A 26,371-nucleotide genomic window follows, 5' to 3' on the forward strand; every position below is an offset into this window, starting at 1 on the left:
GATCTGACCCTGACCTTCCTTCTTGGCCTCAGATCTCATCACCACAAACTTTCTTGATGTTCTGGACTCTCACTTGACCCTTGCAGCCAGTACTGGTTTTGGCCAGCTCACCTTGTACTGTGGGACAGGGCTCGTGAGACCCCAACTCTTCTGGGAGATGTCATCACCTTTGGGAGTAGCCAGCCTTTGCTGTGCCTTCACAGAAATACACAGCGGTGTAGATACAATACTTCTAACTTGTATCTGGGTATATATACACACACCCCTGTTTCACCAGATACTAACATGTGTTAGTCTCCCTTGAAAACACTGAATTCAGTGTTTCTCTTGAGTTCTTTAGAATAATTGTTGAGTGGTAATTCAATATACATATCTACTAATATAATAAAAATGGTGTTCACAGAAAGGTTATTCAAAGACAAAGAAAACAATTGAAAAGCAACAGCCAACTATATCTGGATGGCTCTATTCTCAAACAAATTAGGAGGAAATTAATGGAGTAATTTGGAATATGAATTGTACCTCTTACATAAACAATCACAAAAGACATGATGTCCATGAGTGCAAATTTGATCTAGAGCCCTAAGCATTTAGAAGCGCATCCTACGCTCTGCACTTGTGTAAAAGTAGCTTGTGGTGCTTCTCACTGAATTATTATTTTATGTGTGTGAAAAAGATATCGTTTCAAGGGTAAGACTACAACCTTTCGGAGGCTAATAAAGGTTTTGATCAAACCCAGTGTTTTTTAATATGCACCTGCTCCTTGTGTTTCAATGTATCTCTATCCTCTATAAATAGCCATCAATATTATTGACTTGCTACCTCAATACTAACAATGGGGATGATCATCTTAGCAAACAAACAGTATTAAAAGACACTGAAGCACATCCACTTCTGGATTAAAGCTTGCAGACACAGAAGTACATCACTCTGGAGAAGAGTTCTTCTCAAATTAATCCTCATTTACCTTTTCACATTTAAATATCTGGCATTCGTAAGTGTTGTGACAAGATATGCATCCCCTTGTCTTTTTAGCTGCAAAAACTGTGACATGGGTTAAGATGCATGTTATAGGGTTGAGAGGATAAAGGCTGAAGAAATCTACGTAAGAAGATCAGATGATCCAGTTGTTTATCAGAGGTCAGAAAAATCATTAACATTCATTGCATACTTTGCTTACTTCAGTTTAATGAGTCATTGATCCATCTGTTATTAGCAACAAAAATGTCCAAATGCAGACCTGCAATACACTGAAGTGTGTACATGCCTTAATTAATTTGATAAATTTATCAGTGGGCTCTATTCTCTGACCCTTAAGAGTTCATAGAAGTTTCAGTCTGGTGACCTTGAGAGCAAAATACACCTATCTTCTTTACTACTTGATGAACTAATTTGTATTTCAAATTTTCTTAAATGAAACACCTATCTGTCAGGATGATAGGCACAGTAAAGAAGTTGCAAAGAGACAAAGAACTATATAAAGCAATCAGAGAAGCCTTTTATTCAGCTGCTACAATAAATGACAGATAGTCTCATTATGCAATTCCCCTAGCTCTTCTTAACATACCTGACCCCTAGAACTATATCACATGATTCATCAGTATTGTAGTTTCAAATACTTTTCAAGAACAGTGCAGTAATATCTTCTGGCAATGATTTTACAGTACCAGTCTTGGGCATGAAGAACTGATGATTCCCAAAGCATGCAAGTACATCACACAGCTCATCCAATGAGGACAACAACAAGAAACAAAAACTATCTATATGGCATTTCCACTTCCCTTATAAAAAAATATTTTCATAAAACAAACAGAAGAAGAAAGAAGAATAGAAGAAAATATGCATATGATGACACAAATAATCATAATACCATCTTATATTCAGATGGAAATTGTGGAAAACCCCATACAAAAGATTTTGTATATTTCATCAAATCACTTTCAGTAATTCAATAAATGTTCCTGCACTGACAAACATGATCATACAGTGACAAATAGGGAGGTGACAGCGTGAAAACATCAAAACAGACCCAAACATGACTGTGACTTTACCTGTTGCCGCTTCTCAAATTCCAACTTGATACGGGATTTGATGCAGTTGCATGTGTCCTGATACGTCTGCTGCAGTGCCAGTTCCATGAGGTGTTTGTGGTATGCTCCTGCCAAGTTTCCACAGATGAAAATGATTACATTTGCCAATATCTAGGGGGTTAAAAAAAATGTGTCAAGAAACTTATTTAAATTAGCAGATTACAGTCCTAACCTGCAATGAAAGATTGCTGCAGCAATTACATATTTTGCTTTTGTTTGACTCCTAGCCAAGGTTCACCTTTCAAAAAGCCTTCACAATCAGTGGAAAAGCCCCTGCAACTATTCTGTTTTCATTTAGGATGAAATAAGAACAATAATGAACAAAATTTGTCTATTCTATGAGGTATACACTTACCAAAAAATAAATTCAGCTCATGTTCTACATCCACTGTTGAGTATTATTTAGGTGGGAGCATGATCTACTGCTGTAAAATGATAGCTACGGCTCCTAGAAACAACACCAGAAGCCACATGATTGCCAACTTCTTCTGGAAAGACATTTTCTTTTACAGTGACATACGATTAAAGGGTAAAAAGACACTAATGTCAACATCCAGACTTGCATTTTCTCACCCTGACCCACAACCACCTGTCAGTCAGCTATAAACATCAACATTGCTGAGGCTGAGCAACATTTACATTGCAAGAGGTAACATCTCTCCTCTAGAATACGCTTTTAGCTACTGTCAAAACACTGCATTTGCCTAAAACACAAAGCTAAATCTATAAAATTTACTTTCAGGCTTACAGCATCAGATGCTCGATGTGTACAACAGTACATGAACGCGAGAAATTAATTTGCTTAAAATCAGGATAAAAATAGTTTAAATGTAACATTTCTTCTGAATTAGGTGCAAGAGAGATGACTACAGAAAAGCTTTTGAACTCAAAACAGTTTTATATTTCATTTTAAATCATCACTGCTTGATTCTGCTTTGATGTCAGTAACGTCATGGTGCTCTCAGCAGACATGGATTAGTGAACAAAGAACTTGTGAGAGATTACAGCAGAAGGGTAGTGTGTACAAACTGACAGTCACAGCTGGTTTTTGAAATGAAATTGTTAAATGAGAACAAATGCCTTAAAATAAAGATCACTGGGCACAGAAAATTCTCAGATATGCAGTGGAAAGTTTTTTGCCACAAAGTGTAAACTGATGTTAATCAAAATCAATAATCAATGCTGTCATGAGTTGTCACAGAATCAGAGAATGGTTTAGGTTGGCAGGGACCTCTGGAGGTCATCTGGTCCAATTCCCCCCCTCCCCACTCAAGCAGGTCCACCTAGGGCAGGTTTCCCAGGACTGTGCCCAGCTGACTTTTGAAGATCTCCAAGAGGAAGACTCCACGACCTCTCTGGGCAACCTGTGCCAGTGCTCAGCCATCTGCACAGCAAAAAAACATTTCAAGATGTTCAGAGGGAGCCTCTTATATTTCAGCTTGTGCCCACTGGCTCTTATCCTGGCAGTAGGTGCCACTGAAAAGAGCCTGGCTCCATCTCCTTTATATACCCTCTCTTCAAGTATTTACCCACACTGATATGTTGCCCCAAGCCTTCTCTTCTCCAGGCTGAACCATCCCAGCTCTCTCAGCCTCTCCTTATAGAAGAGTTAGTTGCTCCAGTCCCTTCACCATCTTGGTAGCCCTCCACTGGACTCTTCCAGTATATCTATCTCTCTCTGGGGGGGGCATCACTGGACAGAATACTCCAGGTGCAGTCTTACAAATCTCTACGTACAGATAGCTCTTCAAAAGCTTCACATGAACTTGCTAAACGTACTGTCCAGATTCATAAAGTTATTGACTACTGCAAAACATAAGGAATACAACCAACCAAAATTAAAAAACATACTGAGATAGCTAGATGGAGGAGTAAATTATGAGTATCATCTTCACAGGCATAGAAAAACAGATTACAGTTTTATGACTGAACCAGCTGAAGTGAGAAAATAGATGGAAACAAGTGACTGACAGGCAAGGAAGCTAATTAACCAGGCTTTTCAGATTCTCAATGGGGTAATTCAGCCCACATGAAGCTCTGTGCTGGCTTCCAGCACCTGAATTAGGCTGCTCAAAGCCTATTGCCATACTTAGTGTAGATGTAACATGTAAGAACGTAAGTGAATATGTAGATTGAAATTGTGTTCAAAACATCGTTAATTCCTGTGGATAGCATGGAGTTCATTCAGAAATGTGTCACTAAGCTACTGACTTAGAAAAAAATTTCCAGGAAAAGGATGAAATGGTTTCTAACTCAGACCAACAGCTGTTTTATCTGTGCTGCTTCAGTAAGTATTTCTGCTTTTGTCAGTAAGTTATTGAATGAAACACAATTGACTAATGGAAAATACAAATACTTCTGAGTTTCTCTTCTCCTAAATCTTGATTTATTTTTTCCTGAACAGTAGTCCAGTTTCAACACATAGGGTGGAGATGAGCACCATCCAGGGTTTGCTGTAAATTCTCATATGCATTCTCCTGGAAAGAACAAATTCAAATTTTTTCAGACCAAGGGAAACTTAACCAAGCTTGCCACTTCCTAATCTAGTGTTCTAATCAGCATGCAATTGTATAAAAATTCCTCCTGTCCTTCTGTCAGGCACCTGCTCTGAGAAGACTCCATGCTCTGCATCATTTCATTCATTAGAATGAAATCCTGAGTCAGAGTAGACTTCTGCCTTGTCATTTCTCCAGGCTATAACCCTACAAGCCCATTTCTTTTCCTCCATTTCCCTCCCCACCCAGCAGATCCGTTTCAGAGAATAAATGAAGATGAAGATGATGTGGCTTTTCTGGTGGGAAGCGCTCTTCATTTTGCTATGAAAGCTCTTATCAACTGTGCAGAAAAAGCTGTAATCAAAAGCCGTATAACAGAAGCAAGGAGTACCTTAATAGCCTATGTAACGTGGTTTGGGCTCTGGCCCCTGTCAAGTTGGACAAGACTGAGACTAGACCAAAAAAGGTATAACCAGCAATGGTAACTGACCAGCATAAAAAGCATAGGATGACCCTAAAGACAGTACTGCATGAACCTAGTTAAGCTCCCTTACAAACAATGTATGGAGGGAAAACACAAACAGTAACATTGATAAACTCTAGAAACCTCCCACTCAATTTTCCAGATAGAAATACTGAGTCATACAGCAGTTCTATATACAGGCAGCAGAGAAGCAAGTACATCTCCTTGGCCACCTGGATCCCTTTACATACATAAACTGTACACTGTGGCAAGGTTTTCTGTTAGATCAATACCTAAATTCAATGTCTACAAAATGTGATCTAAATATGAATAAAAAATTAATGCAAGGAACACCAAGGAACCACTGAGAAGCATCTCTAAGTACTCCACGTACTAGCTGGTACCTCTAGTCACTCAAGGACACCTGATCGACCATGCCTGATCTCTCCCTTCTTTTGATCTACAGAACACTGTGTGTACTTCCAGGCAATACAGCATTTTCTGAATTGTATTTTTACATTCAGGCAGATGTGTTTTTTAGTACCAGAGACGATAAAATGGTTTGATGTCTAGTGCTTAACTAACAAAACAGATTATATTTAAAAGCAAATGAAGACAAAGTTAAGTAGCTATGACTAATTTCTCAAGAGAGTTGTAAAGTTAACTGAGTTGCTCAGAAAAAGCAGTCTGTTGTATAGATTGCACTTTAATAATGCAATTTCCTAGTTCAGTTGATGAAAGCTGCCTACACATGTATGTGTATACAAGGAAGTACTATGCTACATATGAATAAAGGAGTTATAGGGTGATTCTGAACTAAAAGACAAATCAGTTGAATAACTTAGTAACTATTCAAATAACAAAAATAAAATCAATGCTCTCTACAGAGTTCACCTAACTGGAAAGCCACCAGTTTATTTTATAGGATATTTTTTTTTTGAGATACTCTTTGGATTTACTGCAGTTCTTAGATGAGCAGAATTTTCACCAAAGAAAAAGAAAACAACTTTTGAAGTCTGAGCCCAGTTTTCTTCTAAATAAGAAAGCTCAGGAAATGGAAGGTGAGGGGTGGACAAGAAAGGCTATAATTTATAATGTCTGTATAGACATTAATGGGAGTGAAAAAGAAAATCTTGTATCACTGCCAAGGTGCAATTTCTCTGGCTCTGCGAAGATGAATAGTCTCTCTTCCCATTGGACCTTTCTTTTGATGGTCTGTGGTGTGACTAGCCAAGCTAGGAAACAATTCTGTATTTCTTTGGAATCTTTAAGGTTTTAGATTCAGGGAAAATTCAGCTAGAAAGAACAACACTGTACAGTTAATACAGTTAAAAGAAAGTGAAAAACAGCATTTTAAATAGGATATGCTCAGCCATAGTGTAAATTATTAATTCACATTGCCACCATATACTATACCTAATACTATTATTTTAGTAATGTATTAGAAGGCTCTCCGGCTATTGCATACAGCACTCTTGCCCAGGGAACTCTGTGTAGTCATATTTCATGTTTCCACACCTATAAATGTAGGAAGTTGGAGTTCCAACATTTTAATACATTTAATTTCCAGCAATAGTATAGCTGCATGATAGCTAATTTGACAGATGGTCGAAATGCAAAGAGATGGTTTGCTCATACAGCAACTGCCCTTTCAAAAAGGAGCAGTTTGAGGAGTAGAAAAATAAATGAAGTCTGGATTTCTACAGGTTCCTTTTACCCCTTTATTTCCTTATTTATGAAATAATTCCAACTCCTCATGCAGGCCAGTGGCTGTTATAACTGGCCTAGAACTAGTGATCAGGTGCTGCCTGGTCAGGCTTGGTAACAACTGCCATATTCCTAAATTGGTCTTAGCAAGAGCTCCAGTTCAGGCAAGGTCTCTGTCATGACAAAGTTCACATTTTTCATAAAAGAATGTAGTGTTCTTTCAGATTTCTCTTTCTGTTTCAGAGCTGATGGTGGAAGTTTATGAATTAAAGTTATTTGGGTGCAGAACTAGACAGATTGAAGAGCAGACAGAACATGGGCAATTGCATACATTTCCTTCGGAAGCAAGAGTAAAAATTAATTCTTAGATGACTGACATATTTAGTACTCTGAAAGGTAAAAAGGTATTTAAATCGTCATGAGAAACACAGTAAGAACATACTACAGATGAACAAAAGAAACAAAGCTCCAGTACCCTCAGATACTTTATACTAAGCAGAACCTCAAATATTTCTCATAAAAATCTGTAAGTAGAAAAGTCGTAATTTTACAAGAAGCATCCCAATTACAAAAAAAACCTTAAGATTTCATTGAAACAATGGAGAATCAACACAAAAAATAGTTTGAATTTTTTATTTCAGGTATCAGCAAATGTTCCATATTTTTCAGTGCTACAGTAAATTTAGTAAAAAGTCCCTTTGTGGATGGTAATGACATTGTACAAAACATGAAGTTATGAACTTGTGGTTATAAGGCACTTTCTTCTAATTTGTACATATAGGTCTTTTAGGTTTTGCTATCAGAGCATTGTGGGCATCAGCAAGATATTCCTTTTCGTATTAAGATTTCTTATTGCTGCAGGCTGTTTTTGGGAATGGATGGATTTATTTTATTCAGCTCTGAACTTATATCTGAGCCTATCTATATGCCAGTGTGGATGAAAACAGATCATAAACTGCAAATTCCTGAATCAAAACAAAAAAATAGACTAGAAACAAGAGTCAGAGTTAGGGTCCCTTTAGAACACTTCTGTGTAATGCACAATCAATATCATGAACTAATTAATGCCTTCATGTTTTTAATGTATATATTTTTTTGCCAGAAGGGAGCTCATTCTCTTCACTCAGGAGGAAACAGCCAACCACTGCACTCCCCTTTCTGCCTGCAGGGAGAAGAGTTAGAGTTATTTTATATTTCCACGTGCATCAGGGATCATTTTATTTCTCTACTACTAAAACTGTTTGAACGTATTTGAATATGCAATTAATTGGAACAGAATGGAACAAATCTACAAACTTAGATGTACGTTTAGGTAAAACTAAAAGATAACTTCAGGTTTGGCTTGAGTTTTGGAACCAGAACCCGTAAACAACTGATACTTTCATCCAAATTAAAATCTCAATGTTGTCCCAGAAATTGAGAGTCACACTTCTCATTTTTGAGATACCCTCAACCTTATCTAAGGTAATTAACCTTCCTCACACTAAAAAAAACTCTATAAAAAGGACTAAAATGTGTAATATATTTACTCACAGGACTAGTCTGCTGCCAAGTTAATTCTGTAACAGTAGATTTCTCCTCCCATCTCCTCAGCATGAGTATTGCAAGGAAGTTTCTCCTGTACTTTCTACAAGCCTTCGTGAAGTTTCTTCCATAATACCTACTAGACTTCATAAAATTTATTCATGAAACATAAATTATCTCTGAACATATTTCAATGTCATTTTTCATATTTTGGCAAGTTTTGCTGAAATGACTCAATAGGTTCAAAAGCTACCAGAAGAAGAATGGAATAACAGGTAGTGAACTGAAAATCATCAAGCCTCGTTTATGTAACAACTTAGGCTAAAAATAAAGTAGAAAAATTAGTGAGGATTCCTTCTTTAAGTCTTAATGCTGCTTTTTACACCACACAATTTGTAGGCGTTTCACCATTTGGAATGACCAATAAAATTAACCTAGGAGAGCACTACGTATCTTTCTTCTTTAAAGAGGAGGGTTAAACCCTCCTAGAATTGCATGCTTGCTTCCATCTTTTAAGTATTCAAAATCCAGAGAGTTTTCCAATGGGAGGCGCTCCACCACCACTCATCTTCCAACATTCATTTACTGTTCAATCCAGAGCCCCAAAGTAACATGCTTATTGTCAGCTTGAAAATACTTAATAGATATATCTGAACAACTACCAGTAGGAAACTCAAACCCAAATTAAAAAAAATCCAACTCACAACCCAACCCATTATCATTTTATATGGTTGGGAACATCTAAAAATAAACTGTAGCAGAGAAACTGGAAGTCCATTAAAATTTTCTCTATGTATGTAAGAAATAATTAGTCTCTCACCACAACTACAGACCAGTATCAGATAGATAATTAAGAACTGAAGTATAAAAGGAATAGAAGAATTAGTGCAAGTAAGTATATAGTATTAAGTGAAAAAAAATTAGAATTACACAGAAATCATCTCACAGCAGAAGAAAATGAAAGAAGTTTTAAAATGAGGAAATGATTTCATTCACTGCATTAGCTTCTGTATTACTCATACTCTGGAGAAATATTACGAGTAAATCAACTGCCTCGAAGAGTTTGTGGTAGGACCAGACAGTGCTCAGGCTGGAACACGATGCCGATCAAGGCGGTAATAAAAACCACCTAACTGTCACAGACGTTTTTAAGGAAATGCATTACAGTTATAGACATATCTGTAAGATGAATCTGGGAGTCTAAATGTCTCCCAGAAGTAATACTTTGTTGAACATAATCAAATCATTTTTACGCTGTCAACATTTGATAGCATGTTTCAATAGTTTGATATGAAATAGCAAGAGTATCATATGCTGCCTCTCAAACAAGGCCTTTCCTCCATAGGTCTTTTTTTTTCCAACTCTCAAGGAAAATCAATGACCTTGCAGCCACGACAGGAAAAGTTGAATATAATTAACCAGGTGCAGAGCCGCCAACCATCTTGCTCTTCATCATGTTTTGGGGGTATAGATGTATGACAGGGTAGCTAAGCAATGTGGTATCCAACAAGGACTGTACACCCTCCTCTCATCCTACAGGAGAGACTATCCCTCTTTGCTCATGTGATCCCCAGGCAGTCTGCCCAGATCCTACAGCAGAGTGGGTCCCGAGGCAAAGAAGAAATTACAGGCTGCACAGAACAGTAATACATGAACTGCAGAAAACAATACACAAAAGGGAGAGTAGGTGGCAAATGACTAAGTTTCACGTACTGCATTTTAGACTAGACATGCCTGCTATTATTGTTAACAACAAACAAACAAATTAAATACTCCAGATTATCTCCCATCTAGCCTGTTTATGGTAGTTACAGGAACTTCAATCGTATCATGGGAAATGTTTCCATAACTGAGGAAATTTAAATCACATTTGAATAAAGATGTTTTGGAAACAAATTAACTGCATGTCTTTTAGCTTGCCTATGCTGTGCTCATTTGCTAGTTTTGTGGGTTTTTTTTTTTTTTTTGAAGAACTACTGCAGTAGGGGACTACTGAAATAGTCTGTAACATTACCTGACACATGGTGAATCCATCTTTAATTAAGGTCAGCATGACCTAGATCACAGCAAACATCTCCACGCTTTAATTCTGACAGGAAAAAATCAGCTCACAAAATAGAATCAGGTATCATCTATGTTAAGAGAAACAAATCAATCTGGATTTTAAAGTAAGGCTATAACTGTGTCAAAGCAGATACAGCAAGGCTCTTTAGAAGCTCCATGACATAAGAGTAGACGCAATTTTTCCCCCCTTTTTGTGCTGCTTCAAAGTTTGTCAAAAGCAATCAACATCAACTCTTACTTCATGGAGGGAGGGGGAGCCAGCAACCTATATAAGAATTGTCAGGTTAGGAACATAATATTGATCTAAACAACACTTGCAAGCTGCTGCCCAAGATTATTTCATAATCTTTTTCACCTGGTTATCAATCATTTTTATGTAGCTTTGTATTCAAAGCTCCAACAGCCTCTTCATGTGATGGTCTTCAGACCAAAAGGCCTACTCAGCACCACTGCCTACAGTATTCTTGTCCCACTCTAAAAGCACTAGCTCCTGAAACCTCACAACTCATTGCAAGATAAATGGAAAATTGATTTTCAAGATGCCTAGGTGTGTAGCTCACATGGAGATCAAAGCACCCAATATAATCTTCCAATATGGCTTTCAGGCCCACAGATACCTTTGAAAATTTGGTCCTAGATCATTTCAATTGAAACAGCCTATTTACACCTCAGTCACATCTGGCAACTACCAGCTCAGGAGACTTTTGTTCTGACTCTTCTCACCCTTTTTCCTTCTGCCAATCATTTTCCCCCCTTGAGTTTTTATGCATGAAGCAGTTCCAACCACCTGGAGCCTAAGCCTTGCTTTTGAATAAGTCAGTAAAACTTCTCCCCAAATCAAGTCTACTGAGGTGCAGCTAGCATGGCAGAGAAGCCCCATCCTCCAAAGGTTTTGTAAGACCCACCACTGGTTGGTCTGCTTATCCACCAAATCCTGTGACTAAGTCCGTTTGTGTCACTAAAACTGAGAACAAGATAGGCCTTCACAGGTGTCTTCTGTAGGATCTGCTTGACCAGGTGATTGTCACAGTTCCTTCTAGCTTTTTAATCTGTACATTAACCTCTATTTCTGCCTGATCAGCACACTTAGGACCCTAAGGCACTTTCTGGCCCTAGGCAAGTTATAATGATTTCCAGGCTCATACTGATGGTACAGTGCACCTCCTGTTCCAGGTGAAAAGTAATTAAGTTTCCCACAGTGCAGAAGGAGACAAACAAAAATTGCAATAACGAAACCTATTAAGTTACATTGATTTTTAGAAATCCTTAAGAAAGCAGGATGACTTTTATGAACCATATAAAAAATTTTAAAAATACACAGTATTTGATACATCTGTTAAGAGCACAGAAAAATATGACAAAATATAAAGCTTTCTTTACCTCTTCCAGGTATGAGCTCATACAAAAATAGCACGTTACAAACATTATATATCAGGTTTAAGGTCAAACTGTATGAAGATGAATATTAAAATCAGCATTTTATCAATAAAGAGATGTAAGAAGTGGAGGTACTGAGACAAAGATGACACTTCAAAAATGACACTTCACATAAATCAATATGACTTCAAGAGAGAAAGCCAGAGATACAGGTCAGCTCCTCTGAATCCCAAAGCACTGTACCTTGGCACTGATGAACTCTTATCACTTCTCTTTTGTTAGAAAACAAAGTTGAAAACAGTTATGCGACTGAATACAGCTTTGGCTTTTTTTTTTCCAGCTCAACAAGCTCCTTAAAAAACTAAAGAGCTTCTGCTGAATGTCTTTTAATTTCATTCTGTATAGCACTACAAGAAAAGGGAAAAACAAGGCAAACCAAAACAATGAAACAGGCAAAGCTGCCTGCCACAATAGAATATTAATCATATTTGCTGTTCTCTTTTCAAAAGCTTACTAGAGCATAGTTATGTAAATGTTGGAGTGCAGGAGAATTACTAACTTCTGAAGGATTAATTAAAAATATCTAGGGTTTTTAAAAAGAATTTTTTTTTTCCAAGTGTATTAGGGTTTAGCATTGTCCCTCACCTGAGCAACTCCCTGCCCCCCAAATAAAAGGCAATACAAGAAAACTGAGTATCAATATCCTCAATCTATGCAGGAGGTATATACACCATTTGCATGTCTAAGACTATCTTGTCCTTCCAGATAATCAGGCTTTCAGAAGAAATTCTGCATTCCCCATGTGATCTGTATTTTAACTTCAGTCTGATACTCTATTGCCTAACTCATAGAAAAGTGCAGCCTTTAATGAAGAAGCTTATTGTGAGGACAGAAAACTTCCATACTTGTGTTCAGACTTCTAGAAAAGTCCCATGATAGAGATGTCCTTGATTCTATTAGGACTCACTGATCTAAAATGTGTGATACTTGAACATAATCTTAGAAACCTAACCAGAAGACCTTGCTAGCCACAGCAAAAACAGTATAGTATGGAAGTATTATTCTCAAAATACTGTCCAGAGCCTTTGATTTGCTACTTAAACTACATGTTTAGGAACAGGGAAAAATACAAGCATTTATCTATACAATATATACAATTTTACATGTACACATACAAGTACTGCCAAGACCTTACCTAACAAAAAAATCATCACAGCTAAAATGTTGATATATTCCTCAGAATATACCATGATCTTTACTTGAAAAAGATTGTGAACAATCTGGTGCCCATAATATGAACATATCTGCAAGTCTGAGTTCAAGAAAGCGTGAGGTTCAAGCCATACACGCTACAGTTTTACTTTGATCCCTGTTTTCAATGCTTAAGGGAAGGCTCTAATTTGAAGTGTAGCAGCCCTTTGAGATGCTGCCCATTGTTCCCAGTCTTTTGTGAACTGAACTTGTCAGGATGAGGCAAAACATACATAATGCATTCTGAAAATTTTCTCATCAGTAGCTACGCAATTACCATGCCTTCTTTTGCCATCCAGTTAACAAGCCAGTAATTGCATTATCAGTCAGATGGGGTGTCTTTTTTTTTCCTTCATGCCCATTTATATTTCTTTTGAGCAAATTTTTTTTTTTTTTACTGAGAAATACATTTGTCTTAGGATAATCAGGAATATTAAATTATTTCTCCTAGTCTAGAAAGGAGACTTTACCTGCCAGTAAGTATGGATTTTGATTTCTCACATCTCAGAGGTACGGAAAGATATATATGTAAAAATCATAGAACCATCCAGGTTAGAAAAGACATTCATGATCACGAAGTCCAATGATCAACCTGACCTACCAAGTCCTATCATTAAACCATGTCCTTTAGTGTCATGTCCACGTGTCTCTAGAACATCTCTACCATTTCCCCAGACAGCCTGTTCAAACGCTTGACCACCCTACCCTCTCTGTGAAGACACTTTTCCCGGTGTCCAATCTAAACCTCCCCTGGCACGACCTGAGACTGTTTCCTAGTGTCCTATCACTTGCTACCTGAGAAAAGAGACCAACACACACACCTCTCTGAAACCTCCTTTCAGGTAGTTGTAGAGAGCAGTGTTGTGTCCCCTCAATCTCCTCTTCTCTGAAGCTAAGAAGCCCAATCCCTTAGCCACTCCTCATACATCTTATTTTCTAGTCCCTTCAGCAGCTTTGTTGCTCTTCTCTGCATGTGCTCGAGCAACTCATTGTGCTTGTAGTGAGGGGCCCAAAACCAAACACAAAATTCTGGTCTCATCGGTGCCACATACAAGGGGACCATCACCTCCCTAGTCCTGCTGGCACAGTTTGATGCAGGCCAGGATGGCATTGGCCTTCTTGGCCACCCAGGCACACTGCTGGCTCATGTTCAGCTGGCTGTTGACCAGCACCCCCAGGTTTTATTCTGGGCAGCTATCCAGCCACTCTCCTGCAAGCCTATACCACTGCATCGGGTTGTTATAATGCAAGTATAGGACCCAGCACTTAGCCTTGTTTAAGGTCATGAGATTGGACTAGGCCCATTGATCTAGCCTATCCAGATCCCTCTGCAGAACCTTCCTAACTACAAACAGATCAAGTCTCACCTAACTTGGTATTGTCTGCAAACTTACTGAATACATTCGATCCCCTTATCCAGATTGTTGATAGAAATGTGAAACAAAACTGGCCTTAGTCCTGAGCCCTGGAGAACGCCACTGGTGATGGACCATCAAACGAACTGAATTTCATTTACTGTGACTCTGAATCTGGCCATCCAGCCAGCTCTTCACCCAGCAAACCATACACCTGCCCAAGCCATAAGCAGACAGTTTCTCCAGGAAAATACTGTGAGAAATTCAAGTGCTTCACTAAAATCCCGGTAGACTGCATCACCAGCCTTTCCCTTATCTACTAAACTGTTAATCTTGTCATAGAAGGGGATCAGGTTAGGCAGGCAGGACCTGCCCTTCATAAATCCACACTGGCTGCATCTGATCACTTGATTGCCCTGTATGTGCCATGTGATGGCATTCAAGATTATCTGCTCTATTATCTTCCTTGGTACCAAGGTCAGACTGACAGGTCTGTAATTCCCTGGATTCTCCTTCCTGCCCTTCTTGTAGATTGGAGGCACATTCCAGTCAACTGGGACTGCCCCAGCTAGTCAGGAAAATAAAGGATTCACCTTTGCAACTCTTAAACTGAGATTGTTCAAATTAAAATCAAATCAAAAAAAAAGACACCACACAAAAAAATAAGCAACAGCCCTGTGGACACAACCCCAACCGTTCAGGTTTCAGCATAATACAGTATAATTAGTCACTCTTCACTACTGTTGATGGAAACAGGCCTCAGCATTTTAAGTTCTGGCAAGAAAAACAAATATATTTACCTTCCTTCACTTAAATTGATGTAAAACAGTTATTTCAAGCCTCCTTCACATACTACAGAAAAATGTGTATTTTGTTAATTGAAACACTAGCTCTTCACCTCAAAATTGCATTGGTCCTTCTCAGGGCAGACTTTTCATTTCCTTGCTAGTAACACTTCAGGTAATTTCCACTTGTTTTGAGGATCAGGCTCAACACCTCCCCCGCCCTCACTCAGGGTCATCAGAATTTACAGTGACGTACTTCCTTACTAAATAAGCACGCCATGAAACATTAATGGATTTTCTATCTTACAGACTCTGCTTTCATATTGTGTAAAGGAAAACTCCTTTCAGAGCAGAGAAAGGCAACAAAGATCAAAGGTATAGAATGACTTCCAAATGAGACTTCCAAAAGATCACTAAGTTAGTCCTTCAGCCAGGGAAAGGGATGACAGGGATGCGTGACAACAGAGTATGAAGTTACAGATGGCCTGTAGAGGGTGAACTGAGTCCAACCGTTCAGGCTGTTGCAGTATAAATGTTTGGGATAGTCAAATGAAGCATACAGATGAAAGGTCAGAAGCACAGCAAAAGATAGTCCTTATAATGCAGTTAAGCTGCTGAACTCTTGCCACAAGAAGCTTTAAGCAAAATGTAGCATACTGAAGGATAAAAAAAAAATCCCTAAACTTATTTTTTTTAAAAAAAAAGTCCCGCCAGATCTGAAATAGAGGTGAGAAACAGGCATAGAAAAATCATCAAAAATAAGTGAAAATGGATTACAAACCATTGTGGGAGAAAAACAGATGGAAAAAGTGGGAGAAAACTTTCAGCTGTTTACAAGGAAAACAAATTCAGAAGGCTAAAATAAAGCCATAGACTTCTGACTTTTGCTAGTTTATAGCCAAGAGAAACTTCGGTTCAAAGGGTGCCACTTTCAGAGCTATCAACATGAAGGCCAGCAATCACAGTTTTTAAGAAGGGAAGATTTACTTTCCATAGCACAAAAGAAGCCAACTTAACTGCAAGCACTGCACGTCCACTCGAACTGTGAAAGAGCATTGCAGATATGCAGAACCATCACCCTGAAGTATTTAAGTGTGTAGATAAGCAATCATGGATTTTCCAATTTTCCAACTCTTGTTTTATTTCTTAGCTCCTCAACTCCCTAAAACACCCTATTATGCCTCATATCAAATCATTCAAATTGTTCCTAACATTAATGACAGTCTGGACACTGCTATCATCCTAATACTGTTGCCACAGACTAAGTAATAGGCGATACCAATTTTAAAATGAGAATGAAAGGAACTCTGTCAGTCATATTAAGGATAGAAACAGCATTCGTTATTGTAGATCCCTTTTCAGAAGCTTTATTAGTTCAATCTGAGCCTCTGTATAAAGAGAATTATAATGACCTCTCTGCATTGACTCTAACACTTTGGGCTCACCTCTGCTCTTTATCCTTATATTTCTTTCAATGCTCAGGAAGAAGAAAAAGAGGTACACAACCACCTGCATGGATGCTCATTGCCTCTTGAGGAACAAACTTTTCTGCTCTGGCAGTATGCATGAAGAAAGCCTTTCCTTCTGATACACAGCCCCTGCTCTGTGCACTCCCACAAGGACTACCTGTGGCATTCCTTAGCTATCAGGAAACATGTCAGTCTAGTAATTATAGAGCAGCATTTTCATGCTTATCCTAATTCTTTTCAACACTGATACTATCATGGTCGCCTGGAACTCTGTCACTCTGCTGAGGTAAGGGGTGTTGCTAAGTAGGATTTTTACTTTCAGTCTAACTCAACAGAAGACTAAAGTTTGTTGACAAAGCCCAGGACTGTTGACACAGGTAAGTCCAGTGAGAATTCAGAACACATTAAAAAAGGAACGAGCAGAGACTGCTGTCTATTCTCCCACTGTCCCAGCAAAGCCATCCCTGCTCATGAGCAACCTGAGGATTTGACTCAGGAATATTTTTAGCTGATGCAGCTCAATGGAAGCTGAAATGATGTAGCAGAGAGAAAATAACTGGATAGCGATGAAGAGGACGTGTGTAGCATAAACAAGAGATTATGAAGTGACACAATAACCAATAACAGTAGAAAAGAAATTATCTCTGCCCTCAGAGGTCACCAGTGCAGCAGCAATAAACTGAACCAGGGTGAGCAAGTTAACCAAAAACCCAAGGAAAACATTCAATGTCTGAACTGCTGGCTAACCGAATAGAAGGTGTCTTCACTGAAGACTAAGCAACGAAGAAAGCAAAATTTTAGAGCAAACAGTGCAGGCAACAGAGTAACATTATGAAGCAAGCCTTAGAATCTATCCATTAGTTTTTCAGAATTCCACTTTCCTTCCTTATTAGCCTTTACGGTTTTTGTCACCATTTTTGCACAGACAGTTTTCATCTGTTTCTTCTCATCCCCCTTGTCCTTTTTATTGACTTTTGTTGCATTATGACAATTTAAACTTTTAAGATTTACTAAGTGTTTCCTATGCTTATTTTACTAAAAAGAAGAAAAAAGTCAAACAGAAGTCTGAAAGTTTGTAACCAACTTGAGTGGATTTGATGCTATAAAGTCAATTAAACATGACAAGTGAGTAGACCTAAAGAACATGGTAGCCCAGAGGAACCCAATGAAATGCCACCACTTCGTGACCCAGTTACGCCCAGAGGACACTATCACTACAGCAACAGCCCCTTCTAGCATCACACTAAAAATACACCATCTCCTTCCTCTGTTCCTGTCCCCTAGCCTGCACAAGTTGTCTGGAGCAGGTGGGCAACCTGGGAGCATTTCTTGTTGTCACTATGGGCTATTCCTTTGACAAACCAAATTTTAATGATGATTCTTTCTACAGGCCAAGCAGTGTATGAGCATTCAAAGTGTCTCTCTCTGGAGTACGTGTGTTCGTATGCAAAGGCCAGCCACAGTCAGCACCCAGAAGTCATCTGTAGAACCCCAGAAGACCTCTGGCAGAAGGTCTCACCACCTACTTACTAGAAAAAACAGGATTTCTACACACCTCATACATTTGAGTTGTGAGGCTCTCTCACGCAACAAAACATAGCAAATAATTCTGGTAAATATGACTACCAAAGCCTGCAGTGGTGAGGATGAATAAATGTTGCTGGGATAAAGCACTTGCTGAACTAAGACCGTAAGGAGCAAACCAGTATTCAAAACAAAGAAGATTAACCAAAGGTGGATCTTAAACAATTTTTAAGTAAACACAGCCCCCTTTTTATTTCTTCTAAGCAGGACTTCCAAAAGACAACAGCATTTCTATGTTAAGAAATCCTAAATCTCATTTTTTGCAATTTTACCTACTCACTTACATACGATTATTTCCTCCAGCTTAAAAATGGTCAGATGAACTTTTAAATTCTTTTTTTTTTTTGGTCTTCTAAAGTAACAAATATTAGTAACAACTATAGAAAGGACAGGAGCAAGAATGATGTCTAACTTACCTTTTGCATGCAGGAAAGCCTTCCTACTTATAGGATCAGCAGGACCAATTGTTCTTGCTTAACAATCAAGGAGAAAATTTTCTCCAGGTCAGATTGGTTAGGATGTGCGAGGGTGCCTGCCTCCTTCTGCAGCACTGAGAATAAGCATCAGTTGGGATCACTTAGGGTGATTTAGTTCAGGTTTTTCTTGCCTTGGTGAGGCTGTAATTACTAGTCAGTACTTACTGGCCACCTTTCAGTCTGTCTTAGCTCTGTGCATCTATAAGTGCTTTAATCTTCTGAAGACCCACACTGTTTCGATGTCAATAATTCTAATTTTCTCTTAAAATAGCATAGAGGGTTGTGGATTAGCTGTGCTATTATATATCCAATATCCAAAGATACTGGAGTTGGCCTAAGGTTCAGACATAGCTCTGCAAACTCAGCTCTGTTTCCAGTGACAAACTGGACTCAAAAGCAGCGTCATTGCTTTCATGCAGTCTGAATTCTTATGGAAAGCTTATGGACTTGGTGCAGAGCCTGCTTATTTAATTCAAGCCTGGGTTCTTGGGGTTTCAGAGCTCATAGACTGCTACTCACCTGTGAGAAAATACTTCCTCAAAGCGACAGAGAAACCAAAATCCAAGATTAAAACTGCAAATACATTCATGAACATAGCTATGTCTGATAAACCACAGGTTATGATGTTTCTGTACAGCTGATATCGAGGTACAAACATAGAACAAAAGCAGTAACTGCGAAGAAGTCAAACATCAGCTATAACTAATGCTGTCCCACCCAGAAACTGATAGAGCTAACAGAGTCCACGCGGCTGACTCTTGCAGAAAATGTGTAGGATAAAGTCTTTAGTATACTGAAAACCTGTCTAAACTGACAGCAGAGACGTATGATTTAACACATATAACTAGTGAGAAGCTATTACTGGGACAGACGTGATTCACTGAACTCAGATCCATACAGAACAAACACTGATGTCGTTCATTGAGTGTGCAGTAACAGGAGTAACCTGAGGGAAAGAACGTGCTCTGTAAGAAACAGTGGAAAACTCCCTGGGAAGAAGCAAGAAGTACTTTAGGGTTTCAAATTATGCCCTCCAACTGTATCTCTACTGGTAGACAAAACAAGGCTGGAACATGGTTTTGAGCACCATTCTGAGTGTGACCATCACTGCTGTATGGCTGTCACCTTGTTCACTAGCACGGTTTTCATCTGGGCCAACCAACATTTTCCCAGAACCATGACATCTTAGGGGAAAGAACATATCTGGAATTATTTGGAGAAAATTGAGACCTGGCCACCATTTCGGGAAGGATGAAGGGGTGGGAGTTCTGGCATGTAAACATGGGCCAGGCTTGTTTTATTGGAGCATGAACTGGTTCCACTACTTGTTTCCACAGTGCCTACCTACAACACTGGCACTTGGAGGCTGTAGTTAATTAAAAGCCAGGTAGCTCCGTAGCCAGAGCTTTACTGCAACAGGCTGAGGACCGATATATCATAAAAGTAGGGTGAGGGAAATGGGTTCTATCTAAGGATTTGCATAAGTGGGGATTTGCAGGAATGCATAGGAGGGCAAGTTGTTGGAAGGTGACTGGAAGGAGGGATCCTCCTGCCTAACCAGCAGCGGAGAATCAGGGGGCTGCAGGGGATCAGAGGAAAAATAAGAAGACCATATCCTGTTCCAGGAATCTCCAAACAGATGGAGGACTAAACCATACAACTTCAGGAAGTCAGTCATCCAGGGAGAGCGGCATGTCAACTGAATTCTGATTCACCACACTCACAACAAAAGGTGTTTGTGCTCCTGATCCCTCTTACTTTATTTTGCACTAAAACTGGCTGACATCGAAGAGAAATGTATCCACATCTTGACAGTGAAAGGCATTTTTCTACTACTGAATTCTTGAAACTGATGTATAGGGATAGATAACAACCCTATGAGTACATACAGTGAGGAGGCATCATGTCTAGAGTGAGTATCTCAGAATTTTATGCTTCAGCTGCAGTAAGTAATTCACATTAAATTGGACACCGAATACCAAGCCATAAAGGCAAAAAAGATAAACAATGTCTGTGAATATGGAAAGAAAACAGCAAACCTAACTTAATTAAAGGAATTAAAGATTCTTTACTCTAGAAAAACTATCTGGAAGGACTCTATGACAAAATTATGAATGCGTAGTATTACCTTTTCACTGGTTAAAGTTATTTACTTTAATGTCATCCTAAAAAGGATACAGCATACAACTCCCTTGCAAAAGGTGTTCAGTATGGTGAGAATTTAGCTGCTGCAATAGCACTGTCATGCAAGAAAGGCAGGTACAGCTGGTACAGCACGCTGCTTTCTGTTCCAGATTGGAAATACTGGAATTTCCAATCGTCTATTACACTGGCTTACGTTTATGGAGCTATAACAGGCTCAGAAGTGAGTCTTCTAACACAGACATTTTATAACTTAGTTAAGATACTAAAAGATTGTGGGCTTCTTGATCGAAGAAATTTATATACTGGAAAATTAAAACTGCTTTTTATTGTAACTTGTAAAATTGTAACTTTTAGGACAGTAATGTGAGCTATAGTAGTATATGAGTGATAAATAAAAATACAGATGAAATTTTTTGCTGATACAAATGCTAACTTAAATGAAGTGGACACAAAAGGCAATCTGACCCTTCCAGTAAAGCTTAAGAATCAATGCTAACTGCAGATATTTCCATGATTTCAAAAAAGGTAGGCATGTATTATCTTCAGTGCTTTGATGATTTCCTACACATCTCACCAAAACTATTTTCTATGCATTTCTAACATGCTGATTTGGGACTGCAGGTACAAGCTGCTTTTGAAAAACCACATGGGCTTCTTTGCATATGGTCTCACTTCACTATGGCATTGCATATCTCAGCCTTTTTTTACTTTTCTTTCATGTTAAGTATCGCAGGTCTCCTCTTTACATCCTTTCGGAAGATGTTCACATTCTCCTTGTTAATGCTTGAATACTATGAAAGGAAATTGCACATTCTCCTACATATCTATACTCTCCTAGGCAAGTGGGCTCTTCATAAGCATATCTAAACTGTCTTGAAGAAGTGAAATCCAAAGTACATCTGCAGATTGTAAAAATAAATTAAAAACTATAGCAGCTGGCATTTCAATACCTGCCTAGATTTAAGCATAGAATCAAGGGCAAAGAAACATGTGCAATCATAAAAATATGCCTACTGTATCATGCTATGCAAGGCACAGCATCCATCTCTGGAACTGTTTTGCAGCTGCTGCACAACTTGGTGAGCCAGACTGCTGCTGGGGTGGGGAAAGTGAAGGGAGAAAGGGGGATTGAGGGGGGAGACACGACAGCAGTAGCTGGTGCTACAAGAAGTACAGCCTCCCTCCTTCAGTAGCAGTCGCTGCCCTCTGCCCCTTCTGCAGTGATAACTGCAACTCCGTTTGTGTATCTGCAGGTGAAAGCAAGAGTTAACCTGCATTACCTTCATGAACAGCCATTCCCCAGCTCCTTCAACAAATGGCATTCCAGGCTGAATTGTACTGCAGGATAAATTCAACCCACAGCTTTTAGCCATTCAGATTACTAACATTCCTATGTGCTTTAAGCTTTCACTGTGTAGCTTTATAGCCACAGAGGTTATGTAATAATGCATGTACTTAAAGACACTGCCTTTCTTTCCATCCTTTTCTTCTAAACATTTTTTTTTCTTTTATCTACATAACAACAGCATAAACCAACTTCAATTCTGTTTCTGAGCCTTCTGGTTACATAACATTTTCTTCTTTTTTAGCCAGTCAATACTGATGCTTTGTATGTGCATTTTGCTGGCATTCCACTCATAATGTTACATAAAACATTTGTTCTAAATATCATCACCTATTAAATATGCTTGGTTAACAAATGAGTTTAAATTGGTGCTCTAAATAAAACAGATAGGCCTATGTAATGCACGTTGATCAGAACATCTAGATGTATATTACAGATGCCATATTAGTTTCCTATATTTGAAAATTTAGTCTACCATCTGATACTGTCTAGTATTTTTTTTCTAGGAGCTGATAAGACAGAAAAGCATTAGAAGTGCTATTAACTCTGAATAGATTGATGTAAATATTTGTAATTTAGATAAAGAATGGTTCTTTTAGAGTTTCACATAAGTATGAATTGCAAAACACCTGTTAAGCATCAGCTCATGAATCTTGCTAGAAATAATCACATAATTATTGATAGATTAAGCGACAGAAAGCTGCACACAGGCAGAGGAGCACAGACTGACAGCCTGCATAACACCCCCTCACTGCTAGAACCATCCCAGGAGCCAGCAGCCCATCTCCACAAACCCAGAGGAGCACAGAGGCAGGTGGGAGCCCAAATGAAGGACTCAGTGGAAGGGATGCCCTGCCCAGGCCCTGCTCCCTAGGGGGTGGACCCACCTTGTAGGTGCATGTCTGTGTATTCTCACTAGTGGGACCTCCACCCTGTCCAGCCAGAGAGGGGAGCAAGATGAGGCTGCTGGTGCTGTCTGGGTTTGTGTCTGCCTTCTGCAGTCGGCCTCCCCACAGCAATCATGGTTTGCAGGACAGGAGAAGCAGGGGCACCCTGTCAGAGGTAGTAAGTTGTTGCAAAAGGTCCAGCAGTGCATAATTTAAATACGATACCACATGATGAAAGGACACCAAATCTGATGCTGCATTCAGGACACAGGAGGTCTTAACAATTACAGGCCTGTCAGCCCCACCTCAGTGGTATGCGAGACTTCTGAACAATTTTTGAAGGAAAAATCATGAAAAACATGAAAGTTTATACTTTATCCAGGATAAACTGCAGCAGAGTTTTGCACAATCCAGTTCATATCAGACTAACCAGTTTACCTTGAAAGGGCACGTGACTCTTCCAGACAGATGACACCCAGCAGGTCTTATTTTTTAAAATTCAGAAGAAATCTGACAGTGGAAAACCACTGGTAAAGCCAGAAAACAGAAAAGAGACAGAAGATACAAAACACAAGCCAGAAGGATGACACTGCTGGTGGGTTTCTGGGCCAGGATTACGTAAGCCACCGCAGTCTCTCAGTACTGGCAGAGACAGCTACACCAGTGGGGTTAGTTCAAGAGGGGCACCTCCTAAAAGCTCTCTGAGGCTTGAAACATTTCATGAGCCAAGCACTAGGACCCTAACAGCACACTGCTGAGTAGCCAAACCTGCCACAAAAATCAATTCCCATGTCCTATTCAAGAGGAAAAATGGTAGAAAAAAAGGAAATTTGGCCTTATTTAAAAAAAAAAAAAAATACCAATTTCTTATTCACTACAAACCTTGAAAAAATTATCCTGAAACCTTGTGAATCAGAAGTCAAACAGAAAACATCCTTTGGAGTTCTAGTTGGCATACACATACCAGCAGACCATATAAGACTATGGTAGTAGATTCATCTTTAGTTGTCCATAGCACAGAAGATACAATCCATGTCATAATAGGTCACCTCAGCCCAGATGATGGTAAATGCACATGACATTGTGTATGTGGCCTTGGAATTTCCCAGTTCAAATGTTCTTGAAATTAACAAAATTTTCATTCAGCGTTTGTTTTTGTCCACCAGGACAGAATATTATCTTAGAGTTTATCCACGCTAAGAGAAAGGAACTGACAGCAGAAGCAAAAATCAAACAATAGTTATATAAAAATTATTACAATTTGTTTCTTTTTGCTGTATGCATTCTTGAACAGTGTCCAAAACAATTTGTATATGTACATATGTACATATGCATGCTGTTACAAATTTGTGCCTTTAGTAGGGACCACTTCTACAATGCTGCCAGGAGGTGCCAAAAATTCAAAAAAGTAAGGAACGCTTGTTTAAAGAAAAACACTTGAGTGACAGTTTGTAGCAATTTAGCCAAGGTTTGGAAAATATTAAGGCATAGCTAGTGAAAAAAGATTACAAGAGCGACAACTTTGTTTGCTGAGAGAGTAAAAACAACATTTTTTTTTTAAAAGACTAAAATAAAAAACATCACCCCTCATATATAACATAGGGAAAAAGAAAAGTGGAACCTTCTAGTACATTTAAGGATATTGGTTAGCTTATTTTTAACAAATTGAAATGACCTCTATTGATAGTATCAGCCCATTACGAGATCAGAACAGCTGAGCAGCTAATAAAGAAGGAAACCCACAAGTATTTGATTAGAATCTGCTCTGGTTTAGGGAGAAACAGGTTATGTGTTTATAACGAGGGATGGCAGTGAAATACTTCTCATTCCAGCAGTAACTGGAAGGGATGTTAAGTTGCTGAAGTCTTCTGAGCCAAATGCCTTAACGGCACAACTAGAGGTGTGTTCTCCTGCAGTGGTCCTAACCACGAGGGTGCCAGCAGCAAGCAGAAACCCCACGTTACAGCTTCCCTGCATAGTAGTAGGATGTTCATGTGGAAAGAGGGGGCAGAGTCCTGGCCTAGATAGGGCTAGGATTAAAATTGTAAATAGAAAAAAACATACACAGTTGTTTTTTTGTAAGTTTAGGCTGGAACACAGTACTCTTTTTTCTTCCTCCCTGTCATAGATCCCATTGCTGTGCATTCAGCTCTGGAGAGGCTAGCTGGGTATTTTATGGCAGAACCCATGTCTCTGTGCTGAGCACCACAGCACACTAATCTCTTTGTGGACTGAGTCCCCGATTAGCATTTGGCACCACTGCAGCTTCTCCTGGCATGTTCCTCTAAGGCTAACATCCACGTGGCAAGGAAGATGCTGGCGAAGCACAAGAAAGGACTCAGAGAAGAGCTGTGAAAGTGATGAAAGGCTGAGCTAGTATAAAAGCAGGCAACCCATTTATTTTGCTAACAAAAAGGTTATGAGGCGAATTCAGGGTAGTTTAGAAATATTCTCATGGGAGAAAAAGAAATTGGGTACTACTGGGTCTGCCCATTCTAACAGATGAACGCTAGATGAAAAGGCTAAACAAGTTCCTACCAGTAAAGAGGAACATGATTTTAACACCAGCAGTCAACAACCATGGACAAAGTCAAGGCTTGTGGAAGATCTCCATCATGGCCAATTTTTACACCAAGGATGATCCTTCCTCCCCAAAAGACATGCATAGGCCTAGCAGAAACCAGCTCATGCAACCAGCAGAGACTATTGAAGAATTATTTACCTCAGCAGGAGCCTTTTACCCCAGTACCTCTGACTGCTACCAGCATTGGATAATCAAAAGCCCTTCAGCTATACTGAAGCCAATTTTGGCTGTAAAACTTTACAGTGGCAAACCCAGCAAGATAGGGTCTGCCTAAGCTCAACATAAGCACATACTTCTGAACATCAATTTTTCTCTGCTGACAGACTGAAGGTATGCTTAACTTTCAAAATGCTATGGGATACCAACCAGAGTCACTGCAAGATGCTGAAAAATCGGAGGGGGTCGGGCAGAGGGCTACGAAATGGATTAGAAGGCAGGAGAAGTTGCTATACAAAGAAAGACTGAAAGAACTGAGTTTGTTCAGCCAAGAGAACAGAAAGCTCCAAGGAAATTAATCAGTCTTCCAATATGAAGAAAGTAGTCATAAAGGACATGCATGCACTCTCTACAGATGGATATATGCCATATATACATGATATATATGCTATAATATCTGTTGTTTACCCACCAGCAGATTTGTTATACCACTTTCTGCTTCTTAAATGTGTGCTACTAGTTACCTACCTGTGGAAAAAAAAAAAAATCCTGCCAGAAAGAAAATGCACAATTCATGGCTAACAGCATTATGGATTTTTCTTCTGCTTTCCTGA

The 26,371-nt window shown here is 39.0% G+C and overlaps 1 protein-coding gene and 1 long non-coding RNA gene across 4 annotated transcripts in view; both read right to left on the minus strand.

The window, feature by feature from the left end:
* ADCY2 (adenylate cyclase 2) overlaps window positions 1-26,371 on the minus strand; it is a 210,926-nt gene that overhangs the window by 112,860 nt on the left and 71,695 nt on the right. For all 3 annotated transcript variants that reach the window (XM_040548261.1, XM_040548259.1, XM_040548260.1), the window contains exon 4: window positions 2,052-2,201. In XM_040548261.1, coding sequence (XP_040404195.1) covers window positions 2,052-2,201 — 150 coding nt within the window. The remainder of the gene's footprint in view (window positions 1-2,051; window positions 2,202-26,371) is intronic.
* LOC121065422 lies at window positions 7,377-18,557 on the minus strand. The gene is made up of 3 exons (XR_005817046.1): window positions 18,449-18,557; window positions 10,294-10,411; window positions 7,377-7,917 (listed from the first exon to the last, which is right to left on the minus strand). It is a non-coding gene; the product is annotated as an uncharacterized LOC121065422 (long non-coding RNA).

The sequence above is a fragment of the Cygnus olor genome, chromosome 2 (genome assembly GCF_009769625.2).
Source record: "Cygnus olor isolate bCygOlo1 chromosome 2, bCygOlo1.pri.v2, whole genome shotgun sequence".
Taxonomy (NCBI): domain Eukaryota; kingdom Metazoa; phylum Chordata; class Aves; order Anseriformes; family Anatidae; genus Cygnus; species Cygnus olor.